This window comes from Panicum virgatum, chromosome 3N (assembly GCF_016808335.1).
Source record: "Panicum virgatum strain AP13 chromosome 3N, P.virgatum_v5, whole genome shotgun sequence".
Taxonomy (NCBI): Eukaryota; Viridiplantae; Streptophyta; class Magnoliopsida; order Poales; family Poaceae; genus Panicum; species Panicum virgatum.
Window position 1 is genome coordinate 8,823,022 of NC_053147.1, and position 14,527 is coordinate 8,837,548.

General features: G+C 45.0%; 2 protein-coding genes across 2 annotated transcripts; one reads left to right on the forward strand and one right to left on the reverse strand.

The window, feature by feature from the left end:
- Positions 1 to 3,063: 3,063 nt before the first annotated feature.
- Positions 3,064 to 4,414, forward strand: LOC120664179 (peroxidase 5-like). Its single transcript, XM_039943235.1, has one exon. It carries the CDS (start codon positions 3,196 to 3,198, stop codon positions 4,207 to 4,209), a length of 1,014 nt encoding a protein of 337 aa, XP_039799169.1. The 5' UTR covers positions 3,064 to 3,195; the 3' UTR covers positions 4,210 to 4,414.
- Positions 4,415 to 7,512: 3,098 nt separating this feature from the next.
- LOC120667514 lies at positions 7,513 to 10,239 on the reverse strand. Its single transcript, XM_039947576.1, has 4 exons — positions 10,170 to 10,239; positions 8,207 to 10,000; positions 8,008 to 8,126; positions 7,513 to 7,917 (listed from the first exon to the last, which is right to left on the reverse strand). Exons 1-4 carry the CDS (start codon positions 10,237 to 10,239, stop codon positions 7,513 to 7,515), a joined length of 2,388 nt encoding a protein of 795 aa, XP_039803510.1.
- Between the last annotated feature and the right edge of the window lie 4,288 nt (positions 10,240 to 14,527).

Below are 14,527 nucleotides of genomic sequence, written 5' to 3' on the forward strand. Positions count from 1 at the left end.
GAAGTATAGAATGCGGCTGCCGGTTTCACTGTATTTTTTTATTCTGCCTTCATTCAGTCATCCAGACTTGGACCTGTGACGCGAATAGTGGGCCTTATAGTGACAGTAGTGGGCCTTATAACTGTGCAGGCCTGGAAAAAGGGATCGGTACTCTAAGAGGCCATTTTTTCTCTACGCGGAACTTTAAAAAGCCCGAGAACTGGCGTGGAGCCTAATTGTACGATCGCCTAGATTGGTGGGCCGGTCTCTTAAGAGCGAGCGCCAAAATTTTGGGAGAGAATTATTTTCTTAATCCTAAAAAAATTGTGCTCAGTTTTTTATCTTTTTTCTCTTAATTTTGGCTATTTAGCTTTCAAAACGAGTTTTGTTTAGTTTTTTGACTCTTCCGTTACCTGTATTTAGATCTACAGTCTAATTATAATCAAATACATCAGTATAGGTTTTAACTTTTAACCTGGAAAATGATTTTCGTGATTTTTTTATTTACCCAATAGTAGAATAATTTCTTGATATTTATAAATCTATTTTTTATTTTTAAATCACAATAATATGGTAAAATAGTGAAAAACTCAGTGGAGTCATATCTAAGCATGCTGAATCCAGCAAAAATCACTAACATGTCATTTGAGTTACTGAAAAGTAGATATTGTTGCTAATAAATTACTAACTCGTTTTGAGACCAAATACCCAAGTTCAAAAAAAAAGGGTCAAGAAACTCATCACAACTTTTTATTAGGCCAAGGAAATAATTCTCTCAAATCTTGGACGAACCCCCAACTATTTTTATTTTATGTTGTAGAGTGAACAGAAACCAACTAGCAACTAGGCATGAATGCGAGCAAGAACAGTCACCTCTGAAATGAAAGGCACTTCCTTCAAAAAAAAAAAAGAAATGAAGGCACAATTCCTTCAAGAAAAATAAAAGAAATGAAGGCACAATGATTTGATTAATTTGTTTTCCAAAGAAAGAACAATCTCGTGTATGTTTTTTTACAAATATGATATTTTTCTTTTCAGTGCAAAAATGACGCAAACTATTATACTACATAGCCTACATATAAATCACGAAATCACTTGTAATTTGTACACCATGAGACAGGATGCAAATTTCTGGTGGGTGGAGTCAAACTATATTAGATGTGACCTAATTAATACTTTGCTCCAATAATAGAGCTATGCTACGTACTCCTTAACCATTAATCAAGGTTTGTTGGTGCACAACTATGTGGTGATTTGACAAGAGAACCTTAGCATTTTGCCAAATTCAGTCTCCTCATTTCCTAATCTTTTCGCCCCACACATGCTGCAAATGCAATAGTGAATCACTGCACCATGTTAAGTGTTAACTTTCATAAAAGAGTTACTACATCAATAATTCCAAGTTTTAATCCTCTAAAAATCTGTAAAGACTTCAAATTTTGTACATTTTTTTAGGGAAACAGGAGGGGCACGCCCCTACTAAAATTTATTGGAAAAAAAACAACAGAGACAAGAAAGAAAAGGAGAAAGAGAAAAAGAGGAGAAAGAAAAGAAAATAAAGGAAGAAAAAATAGAAAGACTGTAACCAAAGTTCAAACCTTGTACATATACATACAGTGTAAAGTTTTGAATTATTCCCCAGCCACAATTCAGCGAAGCGTGCACCGTCTTTGTATTGCTGTCGGCCGGCCATGTGATCTGACTTGGGACAGGGGTCACCCGGGGAAAATTATCTGCACGGTCTGAAGTTGACTCTCACAACGTTGTTTCTGTGGACACACAGTGTAGAGAAAGTATCTTTGTCTTCCTTGTACATAGTCAAAACCCTAGCTGATATCTCTGTATTCTTCTCACCTCCTCCCATTTGTTGGCTGTTGTTGTGGGTACAGCCAGTGGCGGAGGGTGAATCATAATCAAGGAGGGGCCAATTTTAGAAGGTGTTACTGTATGCACGGCTTCCATTGCCAGCCTTTTCCTACTTCTCTGCGGTCAGTCAAGTTGTAGTATGCGGCTAGTATGTACTATTACTGCTGTGCCAGTCCTGCCTTCTCTGCTTTCCATTGCAAATACGAGGCTTAACACTCGGCTTTTGTCAGAGTCAGGGGGGCCAACGCCCAGTTTCACCTCTATGAGGCTCCGCCACTGGGTACAGCTACCTAAGCTACTACCTGTTGCATCGTCGATGGCCCAAACTAAAAGTGTTTCCACTTTCCCGGTAGAAACGAAAATGTTCAGAAAAAAAGTTGAAAAGTGCAGCGATTAATTAGATCTAATCAAACCGCGACTCTGATCAAATCATGATCACGCGTGATACATTCATACATAGCAGCTGGAGGAGGAATGAGTTGATATAACTCGGTGCTGAAGCTGCATACTTTTCTGCCTTTGTAACAAGTGATATAAAAATGATGGAGATCACCGAATCTCTTGACTAAGTGCGAGCTACAAGGTAAACGAAAGCAAAGTAAACCCTAATGTAAAGAATTTCATGCCCTCCGATCCTCCAGGCTCTTACGTCCGTCTCTAGTTATTTGTCCCGGTCAGACGTCCCTGCCGACCCTGTCAATGTTCATCCCTGAAACTTGCACTTTGTCAGAGAATGTTCACAAGCAACCTTCACACATCCTTTTCTCTTAACAACTCTGCTTTGCAAATGATTATGTGCAGCTCCTTCTACAAAGCCTCTCTGAGCAACATGAGGTGACATCTACTGTCGGTTTGTGTTCTCTCTTAGACTCTTACCCTTTCTGACTACTACAAAACCAAAGTGAAGTTTTGTTCATCACGGCTCGCCGTTGGCGGCGCCTCGAGATACGCGAGATGGTGATACTAAGTCCACCACTGACACGGTTTGCGTGCGTGTGGCAATTGGACACGAAATGTTGATATACTACTTTAATGATGCTGCATGGAAGGAGGCTCTAGCTAACATTAGGGAATGCAAATAAAGAACGGGTCTTTTTGTTGACTCGGTGCACAAACACAATGCTTCCATGTACACGCCATCTCCAACTGCCACAACATGCGTGCTCTGTATAAATAGAGGCCCAGCTGCAGCTCCATTCTTCATCTCCTCATCAGCTTCCAAGTCTCTCGAGCACAATTCTCCTCATCTTTCATTAAAAAAAAACAATTCTCCTCATCTCCTGGGCAGCAAACTTGATTCCCGGAGAGTTAAGAGCAAGACTGTGGGTTGACGGCAATCCATTGCAGATCATGATGAGGTCGACGTGGTTGGCGTTTGCCGTGGCGGCGCTCCTCGTCGCCTCGGTGGCACACGCCTCGCCGTGGCCGCCGGGGAAACTGAAGGTCGGGTTCTACAAGGACTCGTGCCCGCAGGCCGAGGACATCGTGCGGAACGCCGTCCGCCGCGCCCTCGAGAGTGAACCTGGCGTCGGCGCCGGCATCATCAGGATGCACTTCCACGACTGCTTCGTCCGCGGCTGCGACGCCTCCATCCTCATCAACTCCACGCCGGGCAACAAGGCCGAGAAGGACTCCGTGGCCAACAACCCCAGCATGCGCGGCTTCGAGGTCATCGACGACGCCAAGGCCGTCCTCGAGGCGCACTGCCCGCGCACCGTCTCCTGCGCCGACATCATCGCGTTCGCGGCGCGCGACGGTGCCGACCTCGCCGGCGGCATCAAGTACCAGGTCCCCTCGGGGCGCCGCGACGGCCGCGTCTCCATTGAGGCCGAGGTGCTCAACAACAACGTCCCCGGACCCACCGACCACGTCGGCGAGCTCGTCGAGAGCTTCAGGCGCAAGGGCCTCTCCGCCGACGACATGGTCACGCTCTCCGGCGCGCACACCATCGGCCGCTCCCACTGCTCCTCCTTCACGCAGCGCCTCTACAACTTCAGCGGCCAGCTGGGCCGGACCGACCCGTCCATCGACCCCGCCTACGCCGAGCACCTCAAGCAGCGGTGCCCATGGCCGTCCAGCGACGCCCAGATGGACCCCACGGTGGTGCCTCTCGACCCCGTCACGCCGGCGAAGTTCGAAAACCAGTACTTCAAGAACGTGCTCGCGCACAAGGTCGTGCTCACCTCCGACCAGACGCTGCTCGACAGCCCGCGGACGGCCGGGATCGTCAGGTTCCACGCCGCTGTCGACAAGGCGTGGCAGGTCAAGTTCGCCGCGTCCATGATCAAGATGGGCAACATCGAGGTCCTCACCGGCGACCAGGGGGAGATCAGGGAGAAATGCTTCGTCGTCAACCACTACTAGTCACTTCAACGAATTAGCTATAGTATAAAGATTGCTGTTTCCACGTTATAGTCGTCGAGGTTTTTTCTCCTTTTTTCAATGTGTGTAATTGAACACGTTTGTAAAGTGAAATGATATCAATGTTAGTAGCAGGCATCATTACTACGCAGATTTGGAGTGACTTGTCCATCGCCACACATAATCAATTTACTACGTCTTTGTGAAATAATCTTTAGGTTAGCGATTTTTGTTGCATATGGTAATAAAAGAAATAAAAACTTGTACATGTTTCCCTCCCAAATGAAATCATTTTATGTATTTTGTTTGGGTTGTGCTATATGTCACAGCTAAAATCTTAGCTCTTCTTCTCAGCCAACAGTAACAATCTCAATCCATGGTACCAAAAAAAATTAACTGCTCTTTTCAAACAATCGAAGTTGTTGTTCTGCTTTATAATTTCTTATTGAGGGGCCAAGCATTTCCCAGTAAATTTAGACATTCCCTGAGAAGAAAATTAGCAGCCAATATTTCCCAACCAAATATCATATGTCGATCACTTGATAAATAACTCTTGAAGATTATTACCTCAATTAGTCTTAAAAACTTGGATATTTAAAAAATTATAAAAGGTTAATAACCATGTTCTTTCGCAAAAAAAGGGAGTGTCGACGTGTCACCCGGGTAATTTTATTTTCCATTACGAAGCACATTTCAACCAATAAGATAATGACATGTCAAATCTAAAGGAAAAGGAAAAAACTGAGTGGTAAAGCCATTTTTCAATCAAATAAGCCAAATACATCAATCAGATTAAAATTGAGTGAAAATAAAAAGAGAAATCACTCAAATTACATATCAGCACTCAACATGTACTAAGAACAACAATAATAACACTAAGATGAGCCAAAAATCGCACAACAACAAGGTACATATCAGATATTAGAACAAAAAAAATTAAACATCACTGATGACATCTTATTTTTATATCTGGAAGATGAAAAAACAGCAATAAGCAAAATGCAAGAAATCGCACGGAAAACTAACTAGAGATTAAACGAAGCATACAATGCGGATTGTGCTTTTTTTCTTCTAAAACGAATGCGAACTGTGCTCTTATGTGTATGCAATCTTAGCGAAATGCTGGAAAAATAACGATTTAATATTGTCGTTAACCACAAAAACAACTGAAAATTACACATTGCATGAAGTACAGTATGCAAGCAAACACATCATTGCGTGGAATTAGACGTAAAATGTTGCTCGACAGTCGACGGGTGGTACATATGGGGAGCTTGAAGGAGAATTGTGTATGCCCATAATGGAATGGCCAACTCGTGAATGTCCCTCTCCAGCATCTTAGCTCGAGATCACCTCGAACCTAGGGGAGAATGTAACAGCCCACGGGCTAGAGTGGGCCGGGCCAAATTCGTGAGTACTGTAGCAGTACTGTAGCAACACGATTTGATTCCGTTCTGGAAGTTGAAGGGGACCCAGATCAGCTTAAATACCAGGCCTAGGATAGTTGAATAACTCCGGTTGCAACTTTTTGTGCGAAGCGAGGACGAAAGCGCAAGAGAGTTATTTAGCAGGTGAGGAATGTTAATTACTCTATCCTGCTTGTTATGTGTGAATTGTCAACCGTGCGGTGTGATCGTGCGCTTGGTCTTTGGATTGCAGGTACACGGGCGTCGAGTGTCGACAGAGAGTTGCCATGGAGGAGCTCAGGCCGGGCGGCAGCTGTGGCGTCCACTCCTGGATCGAGGGCGCAGGCGGCGACGGAAGGCGGGTTTCTTGGTTTGCGCCACAAAACCAAGGAGTTGAACGGCGGTTGAAGACGCCAAGTCGTGGAGGTGACGGGCGTCGGTCTCGGCACTGACGGAGGCGACGGGCGTCGACGGCGTCTAGGGCCTCGCTACGGGCGAGGAGGTGACGGGCGTCGGGCGGCGTCTAGGGCCGTCAGAAGGCCGAGGCGGGAACGGCGTCTAGGGCCACGGCGTGGAGGCGGGAATCTTCCCGCGCGAGGAGTTTTGGCGGTTTTCTCAAAACCGGCCATCTACCCGGGTTTCGCGGACCCTCCAAAACCGCGGACCGGTACTTCATCGACGTGGCGGCATCGCAGCAAAGACTTCGAGTCGAAGAAAGAAGCTCCGCCGTCGATCGAGGGTGTACAGCGGGCTGCTGCAGACCCGACCGGTCTGACCGGTCTGGCCGCAGCAGCTGGGTATAAAAACCCCCCACCAGCCCGTGGCTGGTGGAGTCTCTTGAGTCTTTTGTTTTCTATTGGTTTTTCCTTCTCCCTGCCCCTGCTCTAGGTTAGGGCCAAGGACTCCAACGCAAAGAGAGTTTAGATTATAGCTATTCTCTTCAATCTAGTGGGTGGATGATGGGCGGATGGCTCTAGCTGTTGTATAGGTGAATTCCTCTGAGAATTAATGGATGAAATTTGTTTGTGATTCACTTGTGTGTGTGGAGCATCTCGTCCTCCCCTTCTCTTGCGTTTTGGGTTCAATTCTCCTCTTTTGGTGTGTTTCTTGTTTGGAGGAGACCAACCCTTGATTTTGTGGTTTGATGAACTCTTTGGAACGATTCCTATGCATATAGCCTAGTGCCAAACCCCCTGAATTCATGGGTTCTCACGAATTAGCGATTTTGTGTTCTTGAGAAAACCCCAATCCTTTTCGATCTTTCCTCGATTTCTCTCGATCTGTGAATCTTTTGGGTGATATCTTTTGGGAATATGTTCACGGGGGTAGTTACGAAGTTTTCCTCCAAGTTTCGCTGGATTTGGACTTCGTTTGCTCAAGATTTGCCTTTTGAAGCCTTGATCTCGGGCTGTCTGGAAGGGACCGGTCTGACCGGTCTCTGAAACCGGTCTGACCGGTCTGGATTTTTGAATTCCAGCCCAACCGGTCTGACCGGTCTGTGCTAGCGGTCAGACCGGTCTGACTCAACAGTGCTGCTGTTTGTGGAGTTTTTCCAGTTTTGCTTCCGCGAAGTTTTCTAGGGTGTGCAGCTGTGAGATAGCTTGTCAATAGCTATTCTCACATACCCTAGGTGAAGGGTTTGAGGCAATGTTGGAAGTAGCGGGCTATGAAATTTAGCGGAGCCTCCTCTGAAACGCTATGACAGCTATAGCGGCCGCTATAGCGCCGCTATGACATTTAGCGGAAATGAAAAAATCAGCAGCATTTAGTTCATAAGTGCATACATTTCAGAGCAAAAATGCATAAGTTCATAAATATCATGAGTTCATAACAATAAAAAACACACAAACAGTGATAAAGATAAGGTATTCACTATTCACTTATTCAGGCATCATGGGCTTCAGTTCGACAATTCTTCTTCTCCTGCTGATGAACTTGAAGTAGAGGGTGATTGCATTGGCTCATCTTCATCATCATCAGAAGAGGAAGCCTCCTCTTCGTCATCCAGAACAGGGATCAGCTTCCTTTTCTTCTTCCTATGGTCCTGGTTACTTCCCTTCCTTTTCTTTTGCTGTTGTGATGATGGTTCTACTTCAGCTTCAGCATCATTTCCTTCTTGTGCTTGCTCTTGTTCCTGTTCGGGAATGCCTGTGATCCACTCATTGTCTTCGTCTTCATCAAAATCAACCACAATTGGGTCTCTAGTCTTGTCTTCCCTCTTTTGCTTCAATTTGGAGTTGAATTTCACAAAAACAAGGTCTTTCATTCTGTCATGGCCAAGCTTATTGCGTCTCTTTGTGTGGACCTATTTTAAGTACCAGACCAGTACACCATAGATAAGTTGAGGGCCTATTTTTAGACTGTCTATGTCTAATAAAAAAATTTAAATGCTTACTTGCTCATATGAACTCCAGTTTCTCTCACATGCTGAAGAGCTACAAGTCAAACCAAGGATTCTTGCAGCCAATTTCTTGAGGTTTGGTGAACTTGTGCCATGATTCAGCCACCACTTAGCTACATTAAAAAATAGCACACATTAGAAAATGGGATAAAAATAAATAACAAAGCAAATGATGAAATGAATTTTATCACACCTGGATCAAAATTTTTGCTTCTCCATTGCCTTCTAGCAATTTCCTTTCCAAATGATCCATCCCCATCCTGATATTGCTCAAGCTCACTAATGATCTGGTCTTGTATATCTGTTTTGTCAACCATCTTTGTGATGCAAGTTATTAGACCTTCTCTAAATGTTTCATCTAATTCAATTTCCAACTTGTTTGGATAGTAATAATATGGATTCAAGTAGTAACCAGCTCTATGCAAAGGTGATTTGAGCTTGTTGTCCCATCTTTTGTCAATTATATTAAACACTTCCTGAAACTTGACCTCCTCATTGTCAAACCTCTCAGAGATGTCATTCTTTGCTTCTAATAAAGCTCCATACAAGAACCCCATAGCTGGTACATCACTGTCCATCCTCCTAAGCACATTAACCATTGGCTCAAAAAAATTGATAGCACAGTCTACTCCTTTCCAAAATGGGTCAGACTTCACAATTTTGTTGGCTGCCTTCCCCTTCACCTTCTTCAGATACCCCATCTCATTCATGTCATCAGATCTGAAGAGCCTCATCAATTGTTTCTTATTCTCCTGCATGCTCTTCAAGTTTAAATAGGCAGTAGCAAACCTAGTAGTGCCACACCTAACCAAGTCTTTGCCAAGAAATTTCCTCATCAGGTCAAGAACCCTTGTATGAGCATATAGAAATACTGTCAAACTCCTTGCTTTGCTTATTGTTTCATCAACTAAAGGTAGCTTGCCAATGTCTTCCAACATAAAATCAATACAATGGGCAGCACAACCATTCCAAAATATGGATGGTCTCTTTGCTTTCAACATACCAGCAGCAGTATCATTTACTCTTGCATTGTCAGTCACCACTTGAACAACATGTTTGTCCCCAATGTCTTCTATACACTTGTCAACTAGTTCAAAGATGTATTTGCCATCTTTCCTAGCAGCTGAACAGTCCACTGATTCTAGAAAGCACACCCCATATGCACTATGAACTACCAAATTCATCACCCCCCTGCCTCTTTTGTCTGTCCAAGCATCTGTCATGACAGTACAACCATGAAGTTCCCAAGATTGCTTGTGTGCCTTTAATGTATCCAACACTCTCCTCTTCCTTTTCTGTAAGAATTTTCCACTCATCTCTTTCCTAGAAGGCCCTCTCAAGTTCCTGCCATAATCTCCAATTGCCTCAAGCATAAGATCAAAGCTTGGAAGTGTGACTGTGTTGTGTGGAATACTTGCTTCATAGAAAAACTGGGAGATGTATTCACATGCTCTGTCCCTCTTCTCTTCTCTCTTCTCAGTAGATAACTTTGATTGTACCTTCTCAGCCAGCCCTGATTTACCCTTTCTTGCAGCTACAACTTCTTCTGGAGTTAGCTTACAATACTTCTCAATAGGGCCACTGCTGGAGCTACCTTTTACTTTCTTAAGCACAACAACAGCATTGCCAGCATCAGTATCACTTGCTTCTTCTCCCTCTGAATGGCTCAAATCCACTATGGCTCTATCTTCCTCTTTCTCCTTAGCCTTCCTTTCCCTGACATTAGCCTTCCCTTTGAGAAATTTGAGCATTTCCTTCTGAACATTAGATGGAACCTTACCACACTTTGCAACATTAGACTTTGGTACTTTTGCAAGGTGGAGCTTGATTCTGGTTATACCACCATGGTATAAACCTTTGCAATAGTTACACCTAAGAGAGTTTTTCTTGGTAACATCAGGCATTGTGCAATGCTTCCATCCAGGATCAGTTGAATCAGTAACTATAGCTGCTGCAGTTGTATTTATGGATGCAGTACTTGATAGGCCTACAACAACATGGTACATAGTTCAAATCAGTCTACTACTCTACTGTCTACAACTCTACATCAATATTGGTCTACATTCTACAAGTCTACAACTCTACGCAAGTTTCAATTTCAGGATGACAAAGAACTGCAGATCTGAAGAACAGAAGTGATAAAGTGAAGAACTTGCCTTGCATGCCTGGAGCACTCTCACTCTGAGATGGATCAGGTTCTGATGTTGGCTCACTTGGCTGAGACATCGTTGTAGTTGCCGGCGGGTGCAGAGGCAGCCGGCGGCGCAGAGGCAACCCGTGGTGAAGCAGTTGTTGGCTTGTTGCTCGGCCACTTGATGCTCCTCGCTGCCTCAGTCCACGGCTTGGCCTCGCTCAGGGGAAGAAGTCGCCGCCGCCGCCGCCGCAAGAACACTCGCGAGTCGTGACTCGCCGCCGTCGCCGGATTTTGGATGTATCGAGTGGGGAAAACACAGAAGAGTAGGGTTTCGCCTTGTTTATATGCATCAGTGCCTCAGTGGGCTAATATTGGGCCAAAGAAACGTTGGGTAGACTGAGTTTTGATATCGGACATCGGTAGAGTAGTAGACGCGCGGAACGCAGGGCGAGGAGCCATTTTGCGCCGCTAAACGCTACGCGACGCTATCCAAAATAGCGGCGCTATTTTGCGCTTTAGCGTGCGTAGCGGCGTTAGCGGTAATAAAAGCAATATCGTGGCGGAGGTCTTCTCCAACCGCTATAGCGGAAGCGCTATAGCCCGCTACTTCCAACATTGGTTTGAGGTGATTTTGGGATATAGGCCGACAGATCGATTTCGAGAGAAATTTTGATCGGCTCCCATTCACCCCCCCTCTGGTCGCCGGCTTCGGTCCCTCAGCAGGTGTGATTCACTCAACGTGCAGAGTACATCTTAACCGTTATTCCGGGTCAGGTCGTTACTCTGGTATCAGAGCCAACTCTCGCGGACGTGGCCAAGAAAGGAGATCCTAGTGGTATTTAGGTTGGTCTGGTACTCAACGGGGACGTCGAGCCCTAAGGGGGATGATTGTATCAGCCCACGGGCTAGAGTGGGCCGGGCCAAATTCGCGAGTACTGTAGCAGTACTGTAGTGACGTGATTTGGTCCCCTATTGGAAGTTGAAGGGAACCTAGACCAGCTTAAATACCAGGTCCAGGGTAGTTGAATAACTCCGGTTGCAACTTTTTGCGCGAAGTGAGGATGAAAGCGCAAGAGAGTTATTTAGTAGGTGTGATTTACTCAACGTACAGAGTAGATCTTAGCCGTTATCCCGGATCGGATCTGAGTTACACAGAAGACATCAATCGTCATGAACCCGATCGTTCCGTGCATTCACGATGAACTTGGCACCGATCGACACGCTCCTCCGCGCAAATTCACCTTTTCCGCCACCTCATCCATCAACGGTGACCCGAAACCAGCCGCCACTGACAAGCTCGTTGGAGGCAATGCTGGTCATCCACTCATCCTCACCTAGCTAGGGATTTGCTGGAGGGTTGGAGGCTGCCTCGTCTCATGGCGGCTGCACATCAGTACAGGTGATGATGGAGTAACAAGCCCTACCTCAAGTCTTGACAATCGAGCTGAAAATCGACAAATGGGTCGGACCGAACGAAGAAACAAATTAAAAGTGCCCCACAAATGAAAGGATAGAAACATCCACAAATCCCACAAAATAGTTGCACGAATCACCAAGTCATCACCACCATAGAAAATGAGTGAAAATACATCAACAAAACAAACGGGTGATGGATAGAAATTTAGAAGAAAGAGAAACATTTAAGAAGTCACAGAATACATCACTTTGGTGATTTTGTGTGCTGGGCTTAGGATGGCTGCGATTGTTTGTAGATTATTGGGGGGATTTGATTAGGTCAGTGGTTTGTTGTGGGCTATATTATGCGTTGTGTTTGTGGCCCAAAGCGACTTTTGTTATGGGCTGAACCCTCATCATGGGTATTTTCATTGTTTTTGTTACAGGCCCGTAGTATACAGAAGTACTTGTTTATTTTTTTTGAAATAGTAGCACTGTAGCAGCAGGAGTCAATCCAGTTACCAGAGACAGAAGGGGTAAGCGTCGCATGGGAGAGGAAAGCAAGAGCTCTTACGATTTTACAAGTCACACGGTCCTGCAGTTATTTTGGTCGTTCCATTCTTGACACCATCGGCGCGATGATTATCTGCCGGGGGTTAAGGTTAGAGCCATTCACCAGATACTTCCTTTTGCAAAGTCATCAAGATATGTTAAAAATTGATTGAAGTCTATCAGAAAATTAAAAAATTCTGAAGTGATAAATGTGACTTATATTCAAACAGACAAAAACCTAACAGATCCCTTTACAAAAGAGTTATCACGAAATATGATAGAAAGTGCATCAAGGGAGATGGGTACGAGATCCATATAAATTATCACAGTTGTAACCCAACCTATGTGATCGGAGATCCCGTGAATTAAGATTTAGGAAGAATAAACTGTCGGCGAACTGAAAAGAGTAATGATTAGACCCTCTTTGAGTGAAGATGCAATACTCTTAGTTGCTGTAAGACAGGTTGGCTATTTGCCTTAATGTGTTTCTGTTGGCTCTGATGAGCAAAGATGATGTCCTATAGAGCATTCTTGAAAGAACACACCTATATGAGTCTGACTGTTTAACGTCGCAGTCTGAGAGATTTGGGTGATCTCTAGTAAACTCATGAAGAGATCAGGGAGTACGACGTATATGCTCCATCCGCGGAGCAGGCTACTGGCTGCCATGTACTGGTTCGGGCTTTGAGTGAATCTTGTTCGCACAACACTTGTAATTCAAAGTTTAATCCATTGTTCAAGTTGTGAATGAGTGTAGCTTGAAGCTCTAAGCGAGACTTCAACTTAACAGTCCTTGCTGAAACACTAGTATATAAACAGTAGTGAGAAACAAGAAAAATCTCTTATAGGTATTTGAGATCTGGCGGGGGATTGATGTAATTTGGGCTTGGCCCATGAGCAATTTCAGAAATTCCAATTAATTCTCAAAGGCTTATGTAGTGCATGAGGAAGTGAATTAGTTTGCAATCCTTTAGTCCCACCTTCCTAGATGAAGTGAAGTATGACAAACTTAAATATGGAGGTTGTATTCACTCCTCGAAGATATGTGTGTGGGGAGAGAAAGAGAGCTCCACACGCGCTCGCTCGCTTGCCTTGCATGGCGTGGCGTGGCGAAATACGCGGGCGCACGTAAATGGTCCGCCGAAATCCGGCCCCTCGCCTTGCGAGGGCATTGTTTCTTTTTTGCTATTTTTGTTTTTGTTTACTTGGCTTTTAAATCTACCTAGATATGGAATCCTAATCGGTTTTACCCGTCAGTCTCTACCAAAACACGATCTAATCGAGTTAGGGTTTTGCCTCTCCTCGCTGCTGCGCTGCCTTCGTAGTTTGCTCCATCCCGAGCGCCGGCGTGCATCGGCGAATGGGAGAGCAGGTCTCCGGAACCGCTCGCTCTCGTGATCCTGCACCGGGAGAGGGCGAATCAGGTTTTTGGGAAGCGCCAAGCGCGACTGCTCATCTCCTTCGCCACGCATCCTCCGTCCTAGTCAGCTGCTGCGGCATTTCGTCGTTTGCAACGCCGGTTGCTGCGCTCCGTTCGGAGGACCGTCCTCGTCCCGTCTGCGCCGTTCGTCTTCCCAGCGGCTCCCGCTCAGTACGTATTATGTGATCAGATTTAGTTCATAATTATGTTTTCTGAGATCATGTTTATGATGTTTGTACTGTCTAGTATGTTAGAGTCTTGCATGTTAGGTTTAATTCTCGTCATGTTAAATCTAGTTCGGAATTTAAACTTACAATTGTCTATTTTTCCAATATGAAGTATTAAATCTAGACGAAATAAACAATGAATCGTATAGTTTGCTTGTAAATTGCGAGACCAATCTAATGAGTCTAATTAGGCTACGATTATACACTAAATTTCTACAATAATTGCTACAGTACATATGCTCTAATGATAGATTAATTAAGCTTATTTATGTAATTAGTTTTGTAATTAATTTATATTTAATATTTTAAATGTGCAAAACTTCCATTTCAAAAATTTTATGGGCGTTTAAACGAGGCCCAAATCTTTTTTACCAATTGCTTGCATCGGCTCGGCCGCCGATGTTCCAGATTCATGGGACAAATGGATACCATGCATTCCTCTTTGGGCCAAAACTCTTGGAGGAGGAGAATCTACTACTGTCCTCTGCTCCTCTGTTGCAGGCCTGCAGGGTTTGCTGCCGCCTGGTTCTGGTTCTGGCCGCCGCCGCGTTCCGGAGGGAGGACGTCAGCGGGGCGGCCGGTCGCCGCCGAGGAGAAGCTGCACGGAATGAGACGCCGGGGCGAGGGCCAGGGCGCTGCGGAAGTCGAACGCCGCCGTTGGAATGCTGGATCGGCGAGAGCTGAGGCTGCAGCACTACGCCGTTGGAACTCTTTCTTAAGCAATCAAGAAACATCTATATATCCAAGTAGATAGAGCATCTAGTAAAAAAGTTGTGAACAAGTGGC